We start from the raw sequence: 19741 nt of genomic DNA on the forward strand, positions 1-19741 counted from the left end.
CTAGAACATTCACTCACAGATCCACACAACATTCTACTGAGCTGCCCGTTCATAAATCAACATTCTGAAAGCAAGCACTCCAGGCCAGTGACAAGACTTACAATACAACATCTCCCTTTCATACCAGATCCAACCACAACATCTCCCTTTCACACAAAGCCTTCCAACCATAACAAACTCTCCCTTCCATACCAGATCACAATGACATCTCCTCCCTTTTACACAAAGCCTTCCAACCACAACATCCTTCCATCTGGACCCGCTACATCCAGACACAGAGCCTGCCACGCTCTGGCACACAACCAAACAGACAGGGGAACAACAATCACACATGCAGGTGGGGAACAGGAGGGGGGGGGGGAAGAACCACAGATTGCCCCACGACGGACCCGGGTACCACCACAACCGTGAAGAAGCACCCAACTGAAACTTTTGTCCATGAAAGTCCAGCAAACTAACAACCAAAGAGAGGTGTTGCCACACACAAGACAACGTTTGCAGAAGGGATACATTGATCACACTTCCGCTCTCACACTCACATCCCATTCAACCACTCCCACTTATCACCCTCCAAACATCCCAGAGTCACAACCATTGGATATACTCAGCAACCTCCACCAAACACATGCACATCACTCACCACGCATTCAGTGCTCACATACATGTACGGGGACGGTGGAGCGAGGCGGCATACACACAGCAGCCAGTCCTCTCAACACCACATGGGCAAATCATTCCCACCCGCGCCATGTAAATCCTTACCCATGCAGGCGTCATACAACCCAACACTACCAGAATCATGCCCATAAAACAACATGTAACAAATAATGTGTTCCTGGTAGCACAGAACATTTTAAATAGACATAACTATCTCAACCTGTAACAATAAACTATCCTGTTAACCTTTACAACCTAGGTATCTCCATTTGATCATATACTCCACATATCGCATTTCTAATTTTCCTCTACATTGAGTTCCCATTAATATTTTTCGATACTGATACATCATTTCATGCCCTCTTTTATACTTCATATATGTGCAACAGCCATTTAGATTGTCACACCATCCAACCCCAGAATGTTGAATGTCCACACATTTCAAACATGACACTAACCACACCCACAACACATCCGGTGTGGTTACCCAAATGATTCATAATATGTTATCAACCTTACTTAGTTGAAAAACAGTGTCGGTAGACCTCTAACATCAACCATTTTTAGTTGGCACATACATAGAGTCGTCAACTTTTAAACAACCATATTTTCCCTTTTTGTTGCTCACAAACTATTTACAGTTGACAACACAGTAGTGACCATTTTGACTAACACATACATTAACACTGTAAACCATAAACCGCACCACTATGTACCTTTGGGCCACAACACAGACAACGGCCCATGCACACTCCAAAGTAATCAGTACATTAAAATATGCGCAACACATTAACACATGTGTCTAATTGACCCATTGAGCTTTTACATTTCCCTAAATACCAAAAATTGGTATCTCTGTAACCCAACTGTAAATTCCCATATTCAAAACGTCAACACGCTTAGAAACACATTAAAAATGCCTCACAACATTCAAAGTGGAAGAATTGAAACATCTTGCATCATTAAGTATGATGAAAACACGAAATAGTCCCAGTATCTCTGCGCCAAGGAATTGTGAAGACTGAGGAATGATTTCCAAAGAATTTATTTGAAGTGTAAGAAGGAAAGCCTGACACGCGTTTCGAGCCTAGAGCGGCTCTTCATCTGAGACTTAAAAAACAAATTATTTACAAAGTTGTGTTAAGAAATCATAATACAAAATTAAAACAAATTAACAATTTAGGAAAAAAGGGGAGATCCAGGTGTAACGCACAGGGGAAAGCAAGAGGTAATATAGCAAAATACCTAACAGAATTTCACACGGAAATTGAAAAGTATCAACCCAAAATCAACATGCATAACATTGCAAGTAAAATTAAATACCCCAAATTGTAGAATTGGATTGAAGAGAGTTGCACAACCGGAAAAAGGCATAAAAGAGAAGAAAACATACTGCAAAATTAAAGGTAAGTACGTAGCAATAGCAGCGCAATCAGAGACAAAAGCGTACACTTAAATAAGCCAGAATAAGGCTTGTGATAAAGAAAATTAGTTCAATTGAATTACCTTAAACACCACTTGGAGGACTTCACAATAAAATTGGAGGAAAGGACAATGCCAGAATGTGAAACTGCAAGGGAAGAGTCTAGGCTATAAATACCAATTGTAACCAATTAAATTAGGGAAACCAACAAGGAGAAGGTAAATGTATACCTCAAAATGTCTCTCAATTGCAGAACGGCTGAAATAAGAAAAACAACCAAATAAGTCACAGTAAATTGCAATGGTGTAAAGTGCCAGTTACCATATTAACAACTGAGTATGACATGTAGAAGCACTGAATAAATTGCCACGGGGGATGCATAAGGTAATTGGGCAATTGAATGCTTCCCTGGTGTTTATGAACACAGGAGAGTGTAAAAAAACCAGCTTACTTGAGCGAGCGTATGGAAATGTCTGCTGGTATTCCAGTGAAAGAACCGCAAAAGGAAAGTAGAACTAACTTTCATACAAAAACATCACCCGCGCAGTGCACAAGTAACCATGGCTAAGAGCAATTAAGTGTACCGATGGAGGACGACATATTGGTTGAGTGCAGAAGGAACTACAACCACCAAGAAAGCCCAAATTAAAGACGTGTACTAACCGGAACCTGAAAGGATGAACGCGTTAGGTATGAGGGCGCAACATCATTCAGTATGGTTCGGATTTGCATTATTAATTATATCAAATGTCCTTGTCCACCTATTGTTCAATAAAACATGCTGCATTATATATTTCAAACAAAACATCAATTTTCACTTCTTATATCTGCAACATCCAGGCCCAAAGCAACATCACTTATATAGCCTGTAAGAAAAACATTATTGCTCATTGCAACTAATTTAAAAATACAAATCTGTATCTTTCCAATGTATGCACTGCATACTCCCATCAATGTTTCATCATGCATGTTACCAATGCAGCGCTTAATTCTACCAGACATCGCGACACTGGTGGCCAGATCTGTAAACACGAATTCCTTGTGTGCACAGACGTACTTGAAACTTAATGTCCTGAATTCCACTTAATTCCAAATAATGCATTGGCCTTTTCATAAAAAATGTTTCCCTGCACTGCTGGCCGGATCCATTACAGCACAGAAAGAAAACACACACTAATTGTACCAGGATTCCTACAAATAGTATTCTTATTGTCGCTGTAACCATTTCCATTTAATTTTATAAGTGTAACCTTAGAGACTGTACGTATCTTTGGAGCCGTTAATCTCCTTATGGCCGTTAGGTCCTTTCCTCTGAAGCGGGCAAACTAATCACCAGCTCACAACCCACGCCGGCAATCGATATAGTCTAGCGGCGTTCTGTAGATGTCATTCCTTTGCTGCCATGAGAGCGATCAGACCCGAGTCCCAACGTTGTAACCACCACCAGAATCCAGCGCCCATGAGGAGCTGCGCCACTCTCAGCCCGCCGCCCATTTCCAGCAGCATAAAAACACAATTCTGGTGCACAAATTGGCAGTTGTTTCACAGTACACTCGTAAATTAAATCCATCATTTCATTTTCTTTTGGATAGCTCAGCAGTTCAGAAAACGCATGACTTTAGTTCCACAATGCCTTTTAACAGGGACCTCTGGGGAATTTTTGGTTGCTAGGGACCTCTCTCCCAGAGTCCAGTGGCACTTATTAATTATTTAAACCCTTTTACTGGGCAGGATGTTTTTTAAAGCTCGGGGGAGTGGTGGATCATACATAGATGCTCAGCCGTCTCCCCCTCCCAGAGCTCTCCTTACTGTCCTTCACTGTTGCTGCAGCTTCACAATGTACTGCCCTTTAGGTTTCATTTTTCTGCATTTCCAGTATCCTCGTCATCAATTCTTGTAAAGCCTCTCTGTAGTCAATCAGCTCAGCACTCATACACAGACCTGCTGTGGAGTCTCAGATTGGTCCAGGTACAGCTTTATTATACAGAATGTACATAATCCAGTTACTCTTACGTATATACAGTCACATATGGAACAGGACATGGATGGGTAATAACAGTACACACACACAGGAGTAGACCCCACCGGCCATCCTACCATACCCAGCTCAGGTGCCAACTGACACTCCGATAACATTCACTCACAAATCCACACAACATTCTACTGAGCTACTCATTCATACATCAACATTCTGAAAGCAAGCACTCCATGCCAGCGATAAGACAAGACTTACAATACAACAATGTACTGCACAGCCAACAGGGATCCCGAGGAAGAGGTGCAAGAAATAAGCCGTGGATTAGACCTTCTAAAGCATTGTAGCTGATCGAACATTAACTATTAAGAGAACACAAAAAAAGTATTGACGTTATTTTAGTAATAACAGCAATGACCAAGCTATGCACGGTCATAAAATGTGAAAGAATATATATGGAACCAATGATTTGGGCGACTGGGAATACACTATAAGGAATGTTATTGCTTGTATTACGTTGATCCACAAATTAACATCACAGCCAACTAGTGTTTCGACCTACACTCGGGTCTTTTTCAAGGCTAATGTATTTTGATCAAAAGGAAATATGAAAAACATGCTGTTGCGCTGCATAATGTTTTAAATATTGATGGTGCCACTAGATGGCCTCATAAGATCAAGGAAATAGAATCAGGATGCAAATGTCAGCTCTAAATACACCACCTATCCATAGAGGCAAGACCAGAGACTTAATGGGGCATCCCTTCCTCGCAACCTTGCAAAACCGACCTCACTGGCACAAGTGTAAATACTGTTCAAGGTGCATGGCAGCATATTTATTCCACATTCAATATTCTCACTTGCATCTACTCCCTCCACCACCTGCATCATATTATGTTAACTACCACCGTCCGCCACTGTAAGCAGACTTTAAACAACACTGTCTTCATGATGCGCAACCCAGCAATCTCCCCAAGCCCTGTGAAAGTCGCTTGGCTATGCCACCAACCAGGTTTTAGGTAAATATTTTCAACAAGCATGCACACGATTTTTAATGGCAAAGTGGAAACACGAAATAAACCAGTTACCCCCCACCATAGCTGTATCCATCGCCCAAAGATATCCATGCGACATCGACATTATGTACACTGTCAACAGGCAAGCCGGTCTACGGCTGACTATACCACACCAGCTATAAATATACCTTTTCTATGGCCTTGGCTAACCCAACCCACGACTACATATTCAAACGAAAAAATGTAGTAATGAGACTCAAGCATCGGTATCCATTAATCACTGCTGATGGATAAAAATCTATCAGCAAGAAGAGATAAGAGCGTTGGCTACCCACCGCCCATCACGGAGGAGACCCACACAGACCATGAAGAAATCAAATTCACGACTACACACTCAATATGTGAGGATGAAGTAATGATGCTTAAGCCTCTGTATCCAATAATCACTGCTGATGGATAAACTTGGTCAAGAAAAAGATGTGGATGCCACTTTAGACAGGTGTAACAATGTTAGCATGGGCCACACTTAGATGGAATTTTTAACTTTAGCTTCCGTCCCATATAGATAGAAATGTGAATGTTAGTATGCACCACACTTAAATGAAACAGTGAATGACAAGTGCCACATGCTAAATCGCACATCTTGTGACAAAGTGAAAATCACGCGGTCCGTATTTAAGATGTGCTCTTTATTGAAATCGGATGCCAAGATCAAAATTTAGCAGTAATGAGAACAGCTGATAAATATTAGGGGAAGGGAAAAACATCCACCGGTCTTATCAATGCAGAGTCAGCCCCAACTGAATCTAAAAGAACGTTCTCAGCACAATAATAAACATTCCAATTGAACATTCTAAATGGAGTGAAACTCACCTGCATGTAATGAATACAAAACCTAACACCACACTTGGATAGAATCGTTATCACTGGCCTGCCTCACATCAAGACAAAATATTGAAGATTAGCAAGGGCCACACTCGGATGGAATAGTGAATGATAGCAAGCATCACACCTAGACACAATTGCAAGGACAGCAATACCAACTAACCAATCCACTAACAATTTCATCCCTCTGCATACACCTCTCAAACTCTAACCAAACACAACCACAAACCTAAAACACACCAATCCGCACAAAATTCACTGCAACAACAAAACAAACCACACAGACTTGCACAACAGCACAGGACGACTGCAGACCATAAAACACCCCGCGCTCAGCCAACGAACCCACCAGGCTGAGGCTGCAAGCAGCACATCACTGCTCTCTTGCACTTTTCCAGCTTATTCCCACTAACTCAACCCCCCCACCCCCTCTCCCTTTTTCAGAGCCGCCAGAGGACCACTCCGGTGGGGATAGTGCGCGGTACAAATATCCTTTAACATTAACATGCCTACTGTCCCCCCCTCCTCCACGATCACCTCATCCCCGAGTTCTCTCCCAGTAATGCCCCCTGCCCATGTCCCCACCAGTAATTTTGCGATCCTGCCACTACCCAAGCGAAAGACAGGTTGCCGCTGCAATATCAAGTTGGCTCCAATGATTGCTCACCCTGTGTTGTCTCCATTAACCGAGTCCCACCCGACAATACCCGCAGCTCACTCCCGCCCCAACAATGAAACCCTGGCTCCCTTACCGCTATCACTGCGCTGTTGCTCCGGCTCTGCTCTGCATCGGTGCCGAGACCACTGTCACCCCCTCCTGACCCGCCTCTGTCAGCGGCGGGGGCCCGATGCTTGCCGGCTCGCTTGGCCTTCGCCTGGAGGCAACGCTGATGCAGGCTGTAGGTCTGTTGCCTCTCCAGTTCCAGACGCTCAGCCGAAACCGACTCATAGCGCCCCTCGCACGAGCCGTGGTGTCGGCGGCAAAGCTCGATGCGGCGGCGGAGGCGCTCCATCACCGCACTGTGCCGCGGTACAGCGAACTCCGCCATGGAGTGCGGCGGGGGGGCTACCCCCAGAGGCGTAGCATTGCTAGTCGGGCACCTGGACTTGAAGATGCCCGAAATGTATTGCAAAAAGTCCAGATTGTAGGGGACCCTATTGTGAACAGGTCTCAGAAGAATCTACGTTTGAAGCTCATCTCCACGACCCGAACCTGTAGTTGTATGGTGTAGTTCTCGGTTGATCCCCTGCCTAGACCGACTCTTTTAAAAGCCCTTTTATTCCGCGCAGGCCACGAAGTACCTCTTGGCTCACGAAAATCGGTTCAGCGTGCTGCGCGTCCCTTCCACAAGGCAGGTTTCAAACGGCTCTCGCAAAGTTTCACAGGTTACCGAGATCTCCCAGAACAACCACTCGGGCAGACCGGCCACATAATCCGGGTGTAGGCCTTTTACACTCGGATATCCTGACACTGCTGCCCCTAAGCGACCTTCTATTCTCCGGGCAAACATAGAAGTTTGAAGCCAGCAGCGTGGGCCCCTCCGGGATCCACCAACACTCAAAGTTCAGCGGCCAAAACCCGGCCTCCGCCCGCCATTGTTATCTTTCTTGCGTCCACCATCTTGGAAATTATTTTTCGGGCTCTCTCTGGGAGTTCAGCGGAGGGGGCGGCGTGTGACGTCCCTGCGCACGCAAAGGGTAAGTGCAACACCTTGCCCGACGGCCGTGTTGGCCAATAGGAAAGTGGACAGACAATGCCGATGTAAACAACTAAAGCTGCGCATGCTTGGCTTATCTGCTGTTTCAGGGATGCCCATGTCATGATCTGGCCAGACGACAATTGTAAGAAGTGGGACCGAGCGACTACGGTTCAACAGGCGACGCTGATGCCTGGCCCTGACCGAATGACTACGGTTCAACAGGCGACGGTGATGCCTGGCCCTGATATGGCATTAGTGCTCAATCAGGAAACGGAAATAAGCGAAGATGTCTTCCATTTTTTTTGTAAGTTAACTAGTTTTTTTCTCATTACAAGTGCAATACATAGCATAACAAAATGAGTCATAAATACATAGCATAGATACTATGGATGCCAATACATATTACATAAATACAATTAATAAATAGTTTGATCCATAAGAAGAAAAACCTCAGAATACTATATCTATGCTTAAGCATACACAGTAAGGTTACTCAAAGAATCGCCTACACCTGGAGGGCAGAAACTAAATAAACATTGAGTAACAGATATTCGATAAAATTGTAATACGTAGAGAACTTCACAAAGCAAATCAATAAATAAAACAGGGAAAGCGGACAAATCCAAACCTTAGTGTTAAGACTACTTTTAAAAACTAGGGATATGAAAAGGGTAAGGGACGATGACATAAATGCTCTTGGAATTTACTATAAAACAGATTTGCAAGGCACACTAAAGATTACCCAGCCTAGAATAGCGCAGGGAGTCTTGATTCTATTACAGGCACAGAGGCAATCATTATGCATCAAATTCCTTTACTTACTCCCACAGCAGCAATGCAAAACAGTACATTTCAAGAACTACAAAAGAACAACAAACTTCAACAACTGAGGTTCTGTAGTGCTAAAAAGAATGTCCTTCTGAGGCCACCGTAGACCTGCGCCACATAAGCCCCTCCCTTACGGAGTCCTTCCTCTTTCTTTGCGATCAATGCCGACCTTCCTTCTTGACAACACTACAGCCTCTTCTTGACCAAATGTGTAACCAACTTGTAATGGCTAACCGTGCCATACTCTGCACCTCACTAGGATTCCTCTTCGTTCTGCGCATTCATGTAGTCTGCCTCTGCTGCGCGCATGCATTCAATCGACCAGTTAATTAATTTGGATTAGGGTGAGAAAAGCAATTTATAAAGATATCCTCCTCAAACTGATTAATTTGCTCACACAGGAGGGATATTACTCGCCTCTGTGTCTTTAATAGAAACAAGACTCTCTGCGTTATTGTAGGCTGAGTAATCTATCTTCTATGGTAAAACCAGAGACAAGAATTATGCTTTTTTAAAGTTTATTTACTACTGTGGTCGGTAATCCCGTGATTGGTTTAAAATAAAACTTCTTAAAAGTCACATCAACTTCTCAAAATAAAAATAAACTTCTTAAAAATCACTTCAAATGTGTGGGGGTATACCTGGATGCAGAGTTAAGAGGGACACAACAACTTGACTATGTTTGCCTTAAAACAGCTGTGGCTACTGGTCTGTTAACTACTCTGTCAGGAAAAGGAGGTGGTTTTTCTCTAAAAATTCTACTATAACTTTGGCCTCGACAATGGTTTACGGGGCAGACATTTGGGCATTGATACAGTCAGAAAGTCTGGGGCATGTGAAAAGCTTAGGTAAGCCTGAAGGAAAATGTCTCAGAAAATTATTCCACTTACCACACTACATCCCTGCCAGCTACTTGTATTTGGAATTCAATCTTATACAATTCTGGGCCCAATTAAAATCATGCTGTACATTGCTGTACCAGAAAATTCACCCTGCACCAGAAGGAACTCTGCTTTACCTGCTCCTGGAAACTGTCCAAACCAGGGGTAGTCTGCCAACTAGTAATGTGGTGAAAATAAAAAAGTGCTGCCTTACTATCAAGTGACTTGAATGGCAGAATAAACTGGCCTTGAAGCAGAATTAAAGAACTTTATCACCTTACATCTACGCCAGGTGGGACTTGTACAGTGCACTACCAAGCTGTCTGGCAGGACACAGCCCTTAGGCTTTATCAAATATCTTGCCACTCCACCAGTGAGCCGGGGTAAATTGAACGCTTTGCAGACAACTGTGTAATATGGGACTACCTAAAAATTAACTTTAACAGCGTGAGATCTCTTGAAATATGTGGTGCCTGGCAGACTATCCCTCTGGAGGCCAGGCTGTATCGCCTACGTGGTAATAACAGTGTGGAAACCGTCAAGCACTTATTGCTATACACTGTGAAGCGCTTCTACCCATAAGGACAATAGCATTTAGAAATGCTGGCACTGGGATTCCAAATTCCGAGATGGCCACCTATGGGTAAGGACATATAGTCCTTGGCTCCTCTCCTGGAACAAGAAGCAAGCCTGCCTGCTAATTGGAGGTGGCGGCTGGGCAACAAATGTCAGAGCCCCTTCAATGATGGAACAAGCGCAGGAGCTTTGGGCAGAAGAGCTGGCTTCTCCCCCATAGTGTAAGGGGAAGGTGCTGACGACCTACAGAGAGGGTGGGGCGTTGCCTGCCATATATTTAATCCTGTTGCAGTGGCCTGTTCTTTGATTTCCTGCAACCACACATTCTGATCCTGCTCTGTCCATTCACCCCTGACAAATAATTTGTGCAGTAGGTGTTCTTTTGCCATACTGATTTCTACCAAGGTCGCCATTCCGGAAATATTAATTTCCTTTCTGATTTATAGGAGTTATTTTATTTTTGCAAAACGGACTAAATTCCTTAGAGCATTGGGGTGCTTTTCACAGTGTAACACAGTGTGGTAGCCCAACAGGGTTTATGTACCCTGTCAGTTAGCACGCTGTATTAGACTGTCACAAGTGGTATGTCTAATTCAGAGATCCCGGATGAGCCCCCAATCTTGTAAGTGATTTCATCCCGGCACTTCACCTAAGTCAATGCCTAGCGTGGGGTGCATAATTGAAACCCTTATTTATTTGTGTCTATAAGTTATTTTATTCTGAATGATGTAACACTTATATCACGCCCCTCTCTTTTAACTCCCGAGTCACACTGAACCAGGAATCAGGCTGGTTTGCAAAGTTAAAAGATTTATATGGCAGGATCAGGGCCCATTACATATGGCACTGAGTGAAGTGTATATGTCCCCTAAGGTAAAAGAAGAACAAAGTAAGATTGCCAAAATAGCGGCATATCTGTACCTCCACATTGGAGCGAGAAAAGATCACTAGACTGGGTCATCGAACAAGCCACATGCATTTATGAGGTGCAAAAGCCAGTGGAAAATAAAAATAATCCCAAAAGCCCCAAAACAACCAACACCCCTGCTGCTGCTAAGGTGGCAGAGGTGAAGGATACCCCCATTTTAGATTTAGAGATGGGAGTCCTAAAAACCTGCCCGCACAGAATCAAAACAACCCCAAACCCAGAAGGCCCTTGGGCCAATCACAAACAGGGAGCCAGGGAGGCTATCCCACAAATTGGACCCCTAACTCCCCGGACTACATCAGCCCCCGCTACAAGGGGAATAGACCCATCCTGGGTTATGTGTGGACTCCCAAGGTGGGGGGGATCAAACCAGACCGCAGCTAACCCAGGGAACGTCCCTCCTCACTTCCCCCAGGAGGGCAGTAATCCCCCAAATACTGGACAAAATTTCTTCCCAAGGTACCAGCAAAACTTCAACCCCCAAAACAATCCATCCTTCTTTCCTCAATTTCCTGAGCCCAGGCAGCCCAATCCGGGAGAGGGGAGGCCAAGGGTGGAGGGGTACCCACATTTTCCTAACCCGGGGTATTTTGGGAGAAGGGATAGCTACCCTTCCCGGGATCAGCCCAGGGGAGACATGAGGACCCCGTACCAGCCAGAGCGGGTGTCCCAACTAGAGCGGCAGGTCCAAAACATGGCACAGGATCTGGGTCGCATGCTGAGGGCTCAACAGAACCCTCAGATGAGCATGGTGGCGCAGAATGCCTCAAATCCAGGGCCTGGTGCTCCAGAGCAATGACGGGGGAAGAGCCCCGACAACTCACCGGTTCCCAGGGAGAAGGCACAAGTGGAAGGGGGGTGTAAAGTCTGGGAGGAAGCTTCCTTCCCCACTTGTAAAAAGCACCTGGAAACCCAGGAACCGGAACCAAAATCTCCTGCCCCCGAAAGTCTGCTACCTAAGGAGCAGAGAGGGGGTAGGAGAAATAAACAGCCCAAAAAGACCCATTTTGAGGAGGAGGTACAAATCTTCTAGTTTGAAGGAGAGGGTTCCTCAGAGGATCCTGGGAAAAGGAACTTCTCCTTCAGAGATGGGGGAACTCCTCCCAAAGAAAAATGGGTCCCAAAGGATCCAAATCCAGACTGGGTAGATGTGGGGACTGAGTTAGCACCGCCGATCATCAATCCCCTAATCATCAGCATGTAAATCTCCTGGTTCAAACCCACCCTGGTGACTGCCTCCAAAAAGGGTGGGGGGGATGGCCCAGAATCAGAACCAGGTGAACCCAAAGCTTCCCCCATATCCAGCTGTCACCTTTTTCTTTCAGATTCCCAAGACTCCAAACAGAATTCTGCCCAAATCACCTTCCCGTCAGTGTCCAAAACCAAGAAACTAACCCACCAGTTGTCCAGAAATGTACATTATCATTGCCCCCTTGAGGAAAAGGAGGGGAGATTTTATACTGGAAATGACCTAGCTGATCAGCTGGCCAAAACCGGAGCCATCCAAGGGGATCTACTTGAGATCGAGTCCCAGTTGGGGGAAATCCAGGTCACTGCTATCACTAGGTCCCAGACGAATGCTCACAATGAACTCTCAACTGCACAATGGAGTAAGGAGACCCCAGATGCTGATTTGATTACCACTCAAAAAGGGGATCCAATAATTGGAAAGTTTTATGAACACATTGAGGACCCTGAGAACTTTCCCCTGACGGAGACCGATTACATAGGGAAAGAGGACCTCAGAGTGTTGATGAAATGTCCAAAAATGTTCCGAATCAAAGACGGTTTGTTGGTGAGGAGATCCACAGCTGGCCATGATCAGTGGGTGGTCCCTACCTCATTCCGAAGCCTGATGCTAAGTCACGCCCATGATGCGGCCACAGCCGGTCATCGGGGGTTTCATACAACACTTGAAATTTTAAGAGAGGTTGCATACTGGCCACACAGGGGACATGACCTCAACCAATACTTGAAGGGATGTCTTGTTTGTGCACAATTTCAGCCACTATCCCTCACACACCGTGCACCTCTCCAAAAGAGGGGGATGACACTGCCTTGGTCAGATTTACAAGTCGATTTTATCGGGCCCGTGAGTCGCTCCTCTAGGGGGAACAAGTACATGTTGACCGTGACATGCTTGTTCACTAAATGGGTGGAATGTCTCCCGGCCCCAAACTGCAAGGCAGAAACAGCAGCTGCCCCGATGATCAGCCACATCTTCTCGTGTTTTGGACTACCCGAAGGGATTGAGTCAGACTAAGGTAGCCACTTCACTAGCAAAGTGATGACAAAGATGTGGGAGATACTTTGGGTCAAAAGGAAATTACACATTGCCTACCGGCTATCCTCTAGTGGTTGAGTTGAGAGATACAACAAGACAATTGTGTGCATATTAAAAAAGTTTGTGGCAAATTCTGGGCCAAGTTGGGACATCCGACTACCTCTTGTCCTGATGGCCATCAGATCTACCCCTTCTTCTGCAACAAAAATGTCACTATTTGAGCTGATGACTGAACGAAGGATGGTGCTTCCCCAGCATCTGCTCTACAGAACCCAAGAGCAGACATTGATAAATGCCTGCACAACTCATGAGTATGTTGAGATCTGAGAAAACACCTTCAACATGCTTTTGCCTATGCTCAGCGAAATCAAGTAGGAGACCGGGTCTACTTGTACAATTTCCAAAGGAACCAGGCCAAACAGCACAAATTTCTTCCTTCCTGGCGGAGCCTTTTTGAAATTGTAGACAAAATCTCACCAGTCGCCTACAAAATCTGTATCCGCAAAGGCAGTTTGGCAGAGGGGGAAGATAAGTGGGTCCACATCAACCAGCTGAAGTGTTGTTATCCTAGGCACACTCTGCAGCAACTAGAGGATTCATCTGGAAACCCAGAGGGGGAACTTCCAGACCCCTAGAATTCCAACTATAAAACTATTCCACCTGTTGAAAATGAGTAATACATTGCAAATAGAAACGATTGTCAGTATATGTCAAATGTATGATTCTGCCCCACTACATGAATAGTGGTAGGGAAATGTCTACAAATATGCTCTGTTTTGTCATCCTAGGACTGAAACCATGGATGCTAATCACAAGGAGGACCACTCGGGGACCGGAAGGAAAAACCCAAGGGGCTCGGGGTATCGCTCCATACTCTCATCCGGAACCGGCGAGGAGAGCCTGTCGATCCACCACTGATGGGAGAAGCAGACGAATTTTGCCATTTGGACCAAAAATAAAAAATTGAACAACCCAATCTCACGACTTGACGGGCGGTCAAAAGTCAAATCGCGAGGGGGGGCTTTGTGGGATGTTTTAACCCACTCTGCTCTGCCCTGCGACATCCCTGGGTCCTGGGGGCACCAGAATCATCAAAATGGCAGCGAAAACCCCACGCGTGCCAAAACCTATGAAAATTGCGCTTTGAAACCGGTAAAGATGGCTGCCAAATCTACATTGCCTGTGTCAGTGGTGGAACGGAGACCACACTGCTGAAACATGTCCCTGGGCTGCCCACCAAGGAAAAATGGGAACGGCATGAAGGGCAGTGCTCTATTGAAAGAAACCTGGAAATTGCTCTTAAATCCCTTTTTCTTGGTTGCTGAAAATACAAAATACCGGTCCAAAACACCACAAAACATCCAATATCTTTGCTGGGTGTTACCCGCCACTTCATCTAAGGAATCAATATGAACACACAATGTCATGAAAAGTGGAATCTGTCAGCAAAATATCTACAGTAAAAAGTGTGCTTGCCTGTGAAAATCTGTCAAAATCTGGGCGCAGTACCAGCGGCCACCTGTGACTGTTTCAAAAGCCTTCATTTAAACTGTAAAGTTGTACCATTAAGATCTAATGTCTTAAATCTAAGTGACCTAGGTTGTCACTATTTAAACTTCATGGTTTAGGGCCTGGAATCAGTGATCTAGGTGTTGGTTTTAAAATTGCAAGTTTATTTTCAACAAGGAAAAATTTAACAAAGTGACTTTTAAAGTAAGCCTGATCAAGCCAAAACTACAAAGCAACTTCCCCCACTGGCCAAGGCACCTCCCTTCGGCTCTCTGGGCCAGGAACACACATTCAGGTGTTGATTAAAAGGGGAGGGGCATTTGGGCTGCTCTGGGAAGAGCACAATGGGCTTCCTACCAGGCATGGAGATGCTAATCAGAAAGGATTGTAAAGGACCTCTGCCAGAGCAAGAGGGTGGAGATTGCTCAAAGCACAGAAAGCATATTTTCGAAAAAGACTGATAAAGTACTGTGCAAATTCGTAAAAAGTATAGCTTTAATAACATTGTTAATGTGATGTTTATGTGCACATTTTAAAAGGAGCCAGAACTCTGTGCGATGTTCTGAGAAGGCACAGTGAAAATTCTGGTTTTGTAGCAATTGTATTGATGTCAGAAGCATGAAACCTCATACGATTATGCCCAGATGTCATGCACACATATGTATAAAATTGTGGACAAATTGGACATTGTGTCCCGGACAAAAAGTGTGAAATTTTGCCAAATCCAGACACGAGATCGCTCAGCAATGAGGCTTGGAAGAGGGTGTGCTCCACAAAATATGTGCTCTATGTATGTTATTGGTATAAAGATTGTACACATGTAAAGATGCATTATATCAAAAATAGATTTTATGTGCAAAAGGCAAAGGGGAGGAGGTTTTGCCTTATAAACCACATCATCATGATGACACACTGTTTTCTCCTTCAATCAAGGGAGAGAGCAGACTTTAGCCAATAGACTACCTAGGGGGTGCGCCTAGGATAATTCCGTATACCCACCCCTTTATCAAACACATAAATAGAGACAGCTGAAGAACTAGAAAGGACACAGATCCACCCACCATCCTGATATTGGCGAAGCATTCTGAAGGAGATCCATCCATACTCCTTGTTCCAGAATCCTGAAACTTTGCAAGCAGAAAGGCTCAGAGCATAGCTGAACCACTTTCAGCTGGGCCTAACTTCCAGAACCCATCCCTCAACTTAAAGGGGAAACCAAAGAAGCAGCCAGGCTGTGCTGTAATTGCTTGCCTGCCAAAGAATCATCTTCATAACCAGAAGAGCAGATTAAACCCTGTCTGGTGCCGTGCTGTGCTGTGCAGCCCAGATAGCCATTGCAGATCCAGTCCAGTCGTGCTGTGCAGTGTAGACCAGAGTGCCTTGCTGTCCAGTCCTGCCGTGAGGTGTCCAGAGGGCCTTTCTGATCGCTGACCCGTCCAGTCTGGTGTGCCCAGCAGTCTGTCCCAGAAATCTTTGACCAGAACCAGATCCCTGATGATTCCATTCAAACATTGGTAGTGAGTAGCCATAGTATAGGATTGTCACTAGCCTATGTACTGTCCATAGTCATCCCTATCCAAATCAAATCTATCTTATACCCAGAACTGTATTGCTAGAAATCCTTTTTGTCTTGCCTGAACTCTCTCTCTTATCCTCTAGTGCTTTTGTAATTATATTGTTAAAATCATCTTTGCGCTCATATATTGCATCTGAAGAAGGCAAGCGTCTCGGTAGGCAAAAACCATTCAGAGACGTCCTGGTATGGTGGCTGTGCTGTCGTGTAGTTTGTTTCTTCATAGTCCATCCCTAGTGTAAAGAAACCTTGTTTGTATTTTAAAAGCGCATCCTTGTTTTACAATTTTGCCTCTTTTTTAAAAAAACAGCCTCCACGAAAATGTTCATAACTTCTTCATACTTTATGCTAGATACAAAATCGAAGTGTCTACTTGTAGCTAACAACCTAAGCTTTCTGAAGAACCCAGAACCACACCTCAATTCCTTATAGTTTCTGCGCAATCGTGCTTACCGCACGCAGAAAAGTTTACTGTGAATTTTTCATTTGGGCAAATTAATAACGTATAAAATAGCTTTTCATTGCACCCAACCTCAAAATTAAGTTTTCAACTTGCTCATTATTTTCAAATCATTGCTTGTGTGTGTCTGAAATCAGATAAAGCGGCTCCCATTAGAATTTCAACACTTTCAGTGAATTAAATCCAGATTCAGTGTTTTACCCATTTCATTCAAAGCCAACTCTAAAACCATTTCTGACCAGTTTGCAATCATTCGTGTTTCTCTCTTGTGTTTGCGGGGGAAGGAAATTGGGATTGATATATTTTGTTGAATTCTGCATTCCTGAAACCTGTTCTCTCTCCTTCTATATCTCTATATTGCATATTGGGGGGATTGAAGAGTGTGCAGGGGGAAATAGTAATCACATTGCCATTTGATTGAACAAACCCACGAAGTATTTTTCTCTGCATTGTTTTTGCCCATCATTACTCCTTGTGATTAAAGAGATTGTTTAGTGTGCCATCACCCCATTGGTGATTATTGTATAACCATTAAAAATAGTGTGATATATATTTTGTATTTATAAAAATAAATATTTTAACTTTGCAAACCAGCCTGATTCCTGGTTCAGTGTGACCGGGGGGTTAAAAGAGATGGGCGTGATATAAGTGGTACATCGTTCAGAATAAAAGAATTTATAGACACAAATAAATAATTAAGGGTTTCAGTTGTGCATCCCACGCTAGGCATTGACTTAGGTGAAGTGTCGCTTTGAAATCACTTACAGCACACAAAGGCCCGAGGATATCTAGTGTACTCTAGGTAACTGGCAAGTTGTTGGTGCATGAAGCAAGAGGACGCTGGGGGACTCACAAACGGATATAAGGAGATTAAAGGATTATGGAACATTGCATAGCAGGCTGATGACGGGAAAGGAATCACTCTAATCCCGCCAAATGGTGAAACTGCAAGTTGGTTGCATTAGCTAAAAAGGCACGTAAAAGGAGACAGGCAGAGGTAAAAATAGCTGGGGCTTGATAAGAAAGACATTTTTTCCCTGAAGAAAGGAGAACATTTTACTACGGACTGTTGGTATAAGCAAGTGTGCCGACAACCTATTTGGCAATGAACAAGCGGGTGAGGAATAAAGAGCATGGCAGCTGTAAATCCCTTGGACGAGGGGTGGACTTGGAGATGCGGGGACTGCAGGTCACCCTATTGCAGCATAGAATAGGCAACGTCCCCCTGATGCCAAGACCCAAAGGAAGGGGTAAAGTAGCCAAAGTAAGACCATCCCCAGTGGAGCAAGAAGGCCAAATTGAGCACTGCTGGAAACATAGCGAAGAGGCAAAAGCTAGGGTGAGAAGAAAGCTGGAGGACCAGAAGGGGCGTATACAGGAGACCGGGGAAATGGCTCTTACTAAGGAAGACTTAAAGGGATGCCTTCGTGAAATGGAAGTTAGGATTAAAAATAACATCCTACAACAGTTTAACTCACTAAGAGAAGACATGAAAAACTCGATGATGGAGGTTAAGGGGGGAAATAAAAGAATTAGGTCAAAGAGTGGCGGTCGTGGAACAAGGCCTAGCAGAGATATCAAAGGAAGTGACCCAGAACACTGAATTATTACAACAATTGGCCAAAGTGTTACATAACCTTGAGATACAAGCGGAGGACTTAGAGAATTGCTCAAGGAGGTCAAATATTAGGAAGAAAGGATTAAGTGAGTCAGTTCTGGATGCAGATTTGAAAGGCATCGTGCAGCAATGCTTTGGAAACTTGCTGACGGAGGTATCCCCAGAGGATATAGGAATTGACTGTGTCCATAGTGTGGGGCCCAGGAGGAGAGAACCAGGGGTAGGCCCAGAGATGTTCTTATTGCCCTAACCTCATATGGGATGAAGGAGAACCGTTTACGTGCAGCAAGGACGGAGGGCAATATCACGGTGAATGGAATACAAGTACAGCTGTACCAAGATCTGGCTTTGGCGACCTTCCAGAAGCGGAGAGGTATGGGTCATATTACACATGCTTTGATTTTGAGACAGATCTCATACAAATGGACATTTCCGTTTGGATTGTTGTTCACCATGGAAGGAGTACAGCATCGGATAAGATCATGTGCTGAAGGGTTGACGCTGCTGAACTTGGAGGGAGAAGTAAAGGAGATAGACGATCGAGGATCTCCACTCCATGTGGAATGAGACCATGGGGCTGGTCTATGGTGCAGGGGAGAAGAGGAGGGAGAGAGGTAAAATTGAAAGGCATGGGGGGAGAGGACAAGGGGGCGGTGCAGAAAGGGGAGGAGAGGGAGTTTTGTAGGTGCAAAAGGGGTGTCCGTAAACAAGGGCATAGGTATGATACAAGGTGGCGGGTCAATTGGGTAGCCAGGAAGAGAAATTGGCAGATAATGTCTGGGAAGCATTCGAATGCTTCCCAATGGGTGGGATCTCGGGGTGTGTCTGGACCTTAGCCTTGGGGTGGGGCTCCAGGGGTATTATAGGATCTACGGTCTAGTCCTGAGAGGAATGTGTGGGGGGTTAGGGGTGAGGAAGTTGGGGAGAGGGGGAAACAGGGCAGGGGGCATAGAAAGTGAAGAAATTACTACTATTACGGAGACTCAAGTACAAAACATCGGAAGCTTATTTAATGTTTAGCTTTCAAGGTCTTCTCCTATAACGTTAGGGGATTGAATTCCCCTGTTAAGAGGCAAAAGGTGGGAGCCATGTTGAAAAAGGAAAAGGCAGATTTTATCATGCTGCAGGAAACCCATATTAAAAAAGAAGGGAAAATGGGTGTCTGGATACAGTTATTTTCGAGAATCCATCAAGCTAATGCAAGGGGAAAGACTCTAGGGGTTCTGATTGGGTTTAGAGTCACACTCAGACTTACGGTGGAGGGGTCCTTAGTGGATAAGGAGGGGAGGTATCTGTTTTTACTAGTACAGTGGGAGCATAAGATGCTTACTTTTGCCACGATATACATGCCTAATACAAGGCAGGTGGGATTTTTAAATGAGGTGATGGCCAAGTTAGAGGACTTTGCTAGGGAGGAGGTAATACTAA

At 44.6% G+C, this 19741-nt stretch overlaps 1 protein-coding gene and 1 long non-coding RNA gene across 2 annotated transcripts in view; one reads left to right on the forward strand and one right to left on the reverse strand.

Annotated features, from left to right (window-relative positions):
- Window positions 1–7005, reverse strand: part of MAML1 (mastermind like transcriptional coactivator 1) — a 166071-nt gene extending 159066 nt beyond the window's left edge. Inside the window, exon 1 of the mRNA XM_069654103.1 lies at window positions 6709–7005. Within this exon, the coding sequence (XP_069510204.1) occupies window positions 6709–7005 (297 nt within the window). The remainder of the gene's footprint in view (window positions 1–6708) is intronic.
- Window positions 7006–7823: 818 nt separating this feature from the next.
- On the forward strand, window positions 7824–17285 carry LOC138582641 (uncharacterized). Its single transcript, XR_011305055.1, has 2 exons — window positions 7824–7960; window positions 13942–17285. It is a non-coding gene; the product is annotated as an uncharacterized lncRNA (long non-coding RNA).
- The last annotated feature ends 2456 nt before the right edge of the window (window positions 17286–19741 follow it).

The sequence above is a fragment of the Ambystoma mexicanum genome, chromosome 3q (assembly GCF_040938575.1).
Source record: "Ambystoma mexicanum isolate Mex_15411 chromosome 3q, UKY_AmexF1_1, whole genome shotgun sequence".
Taxonomy (NCBI): Eukaryota; Metazoa; Chordata; class Amphibia; order Caudata; family Ambystomatidae; genus Ambystoma; species Ambystoma mexicanum.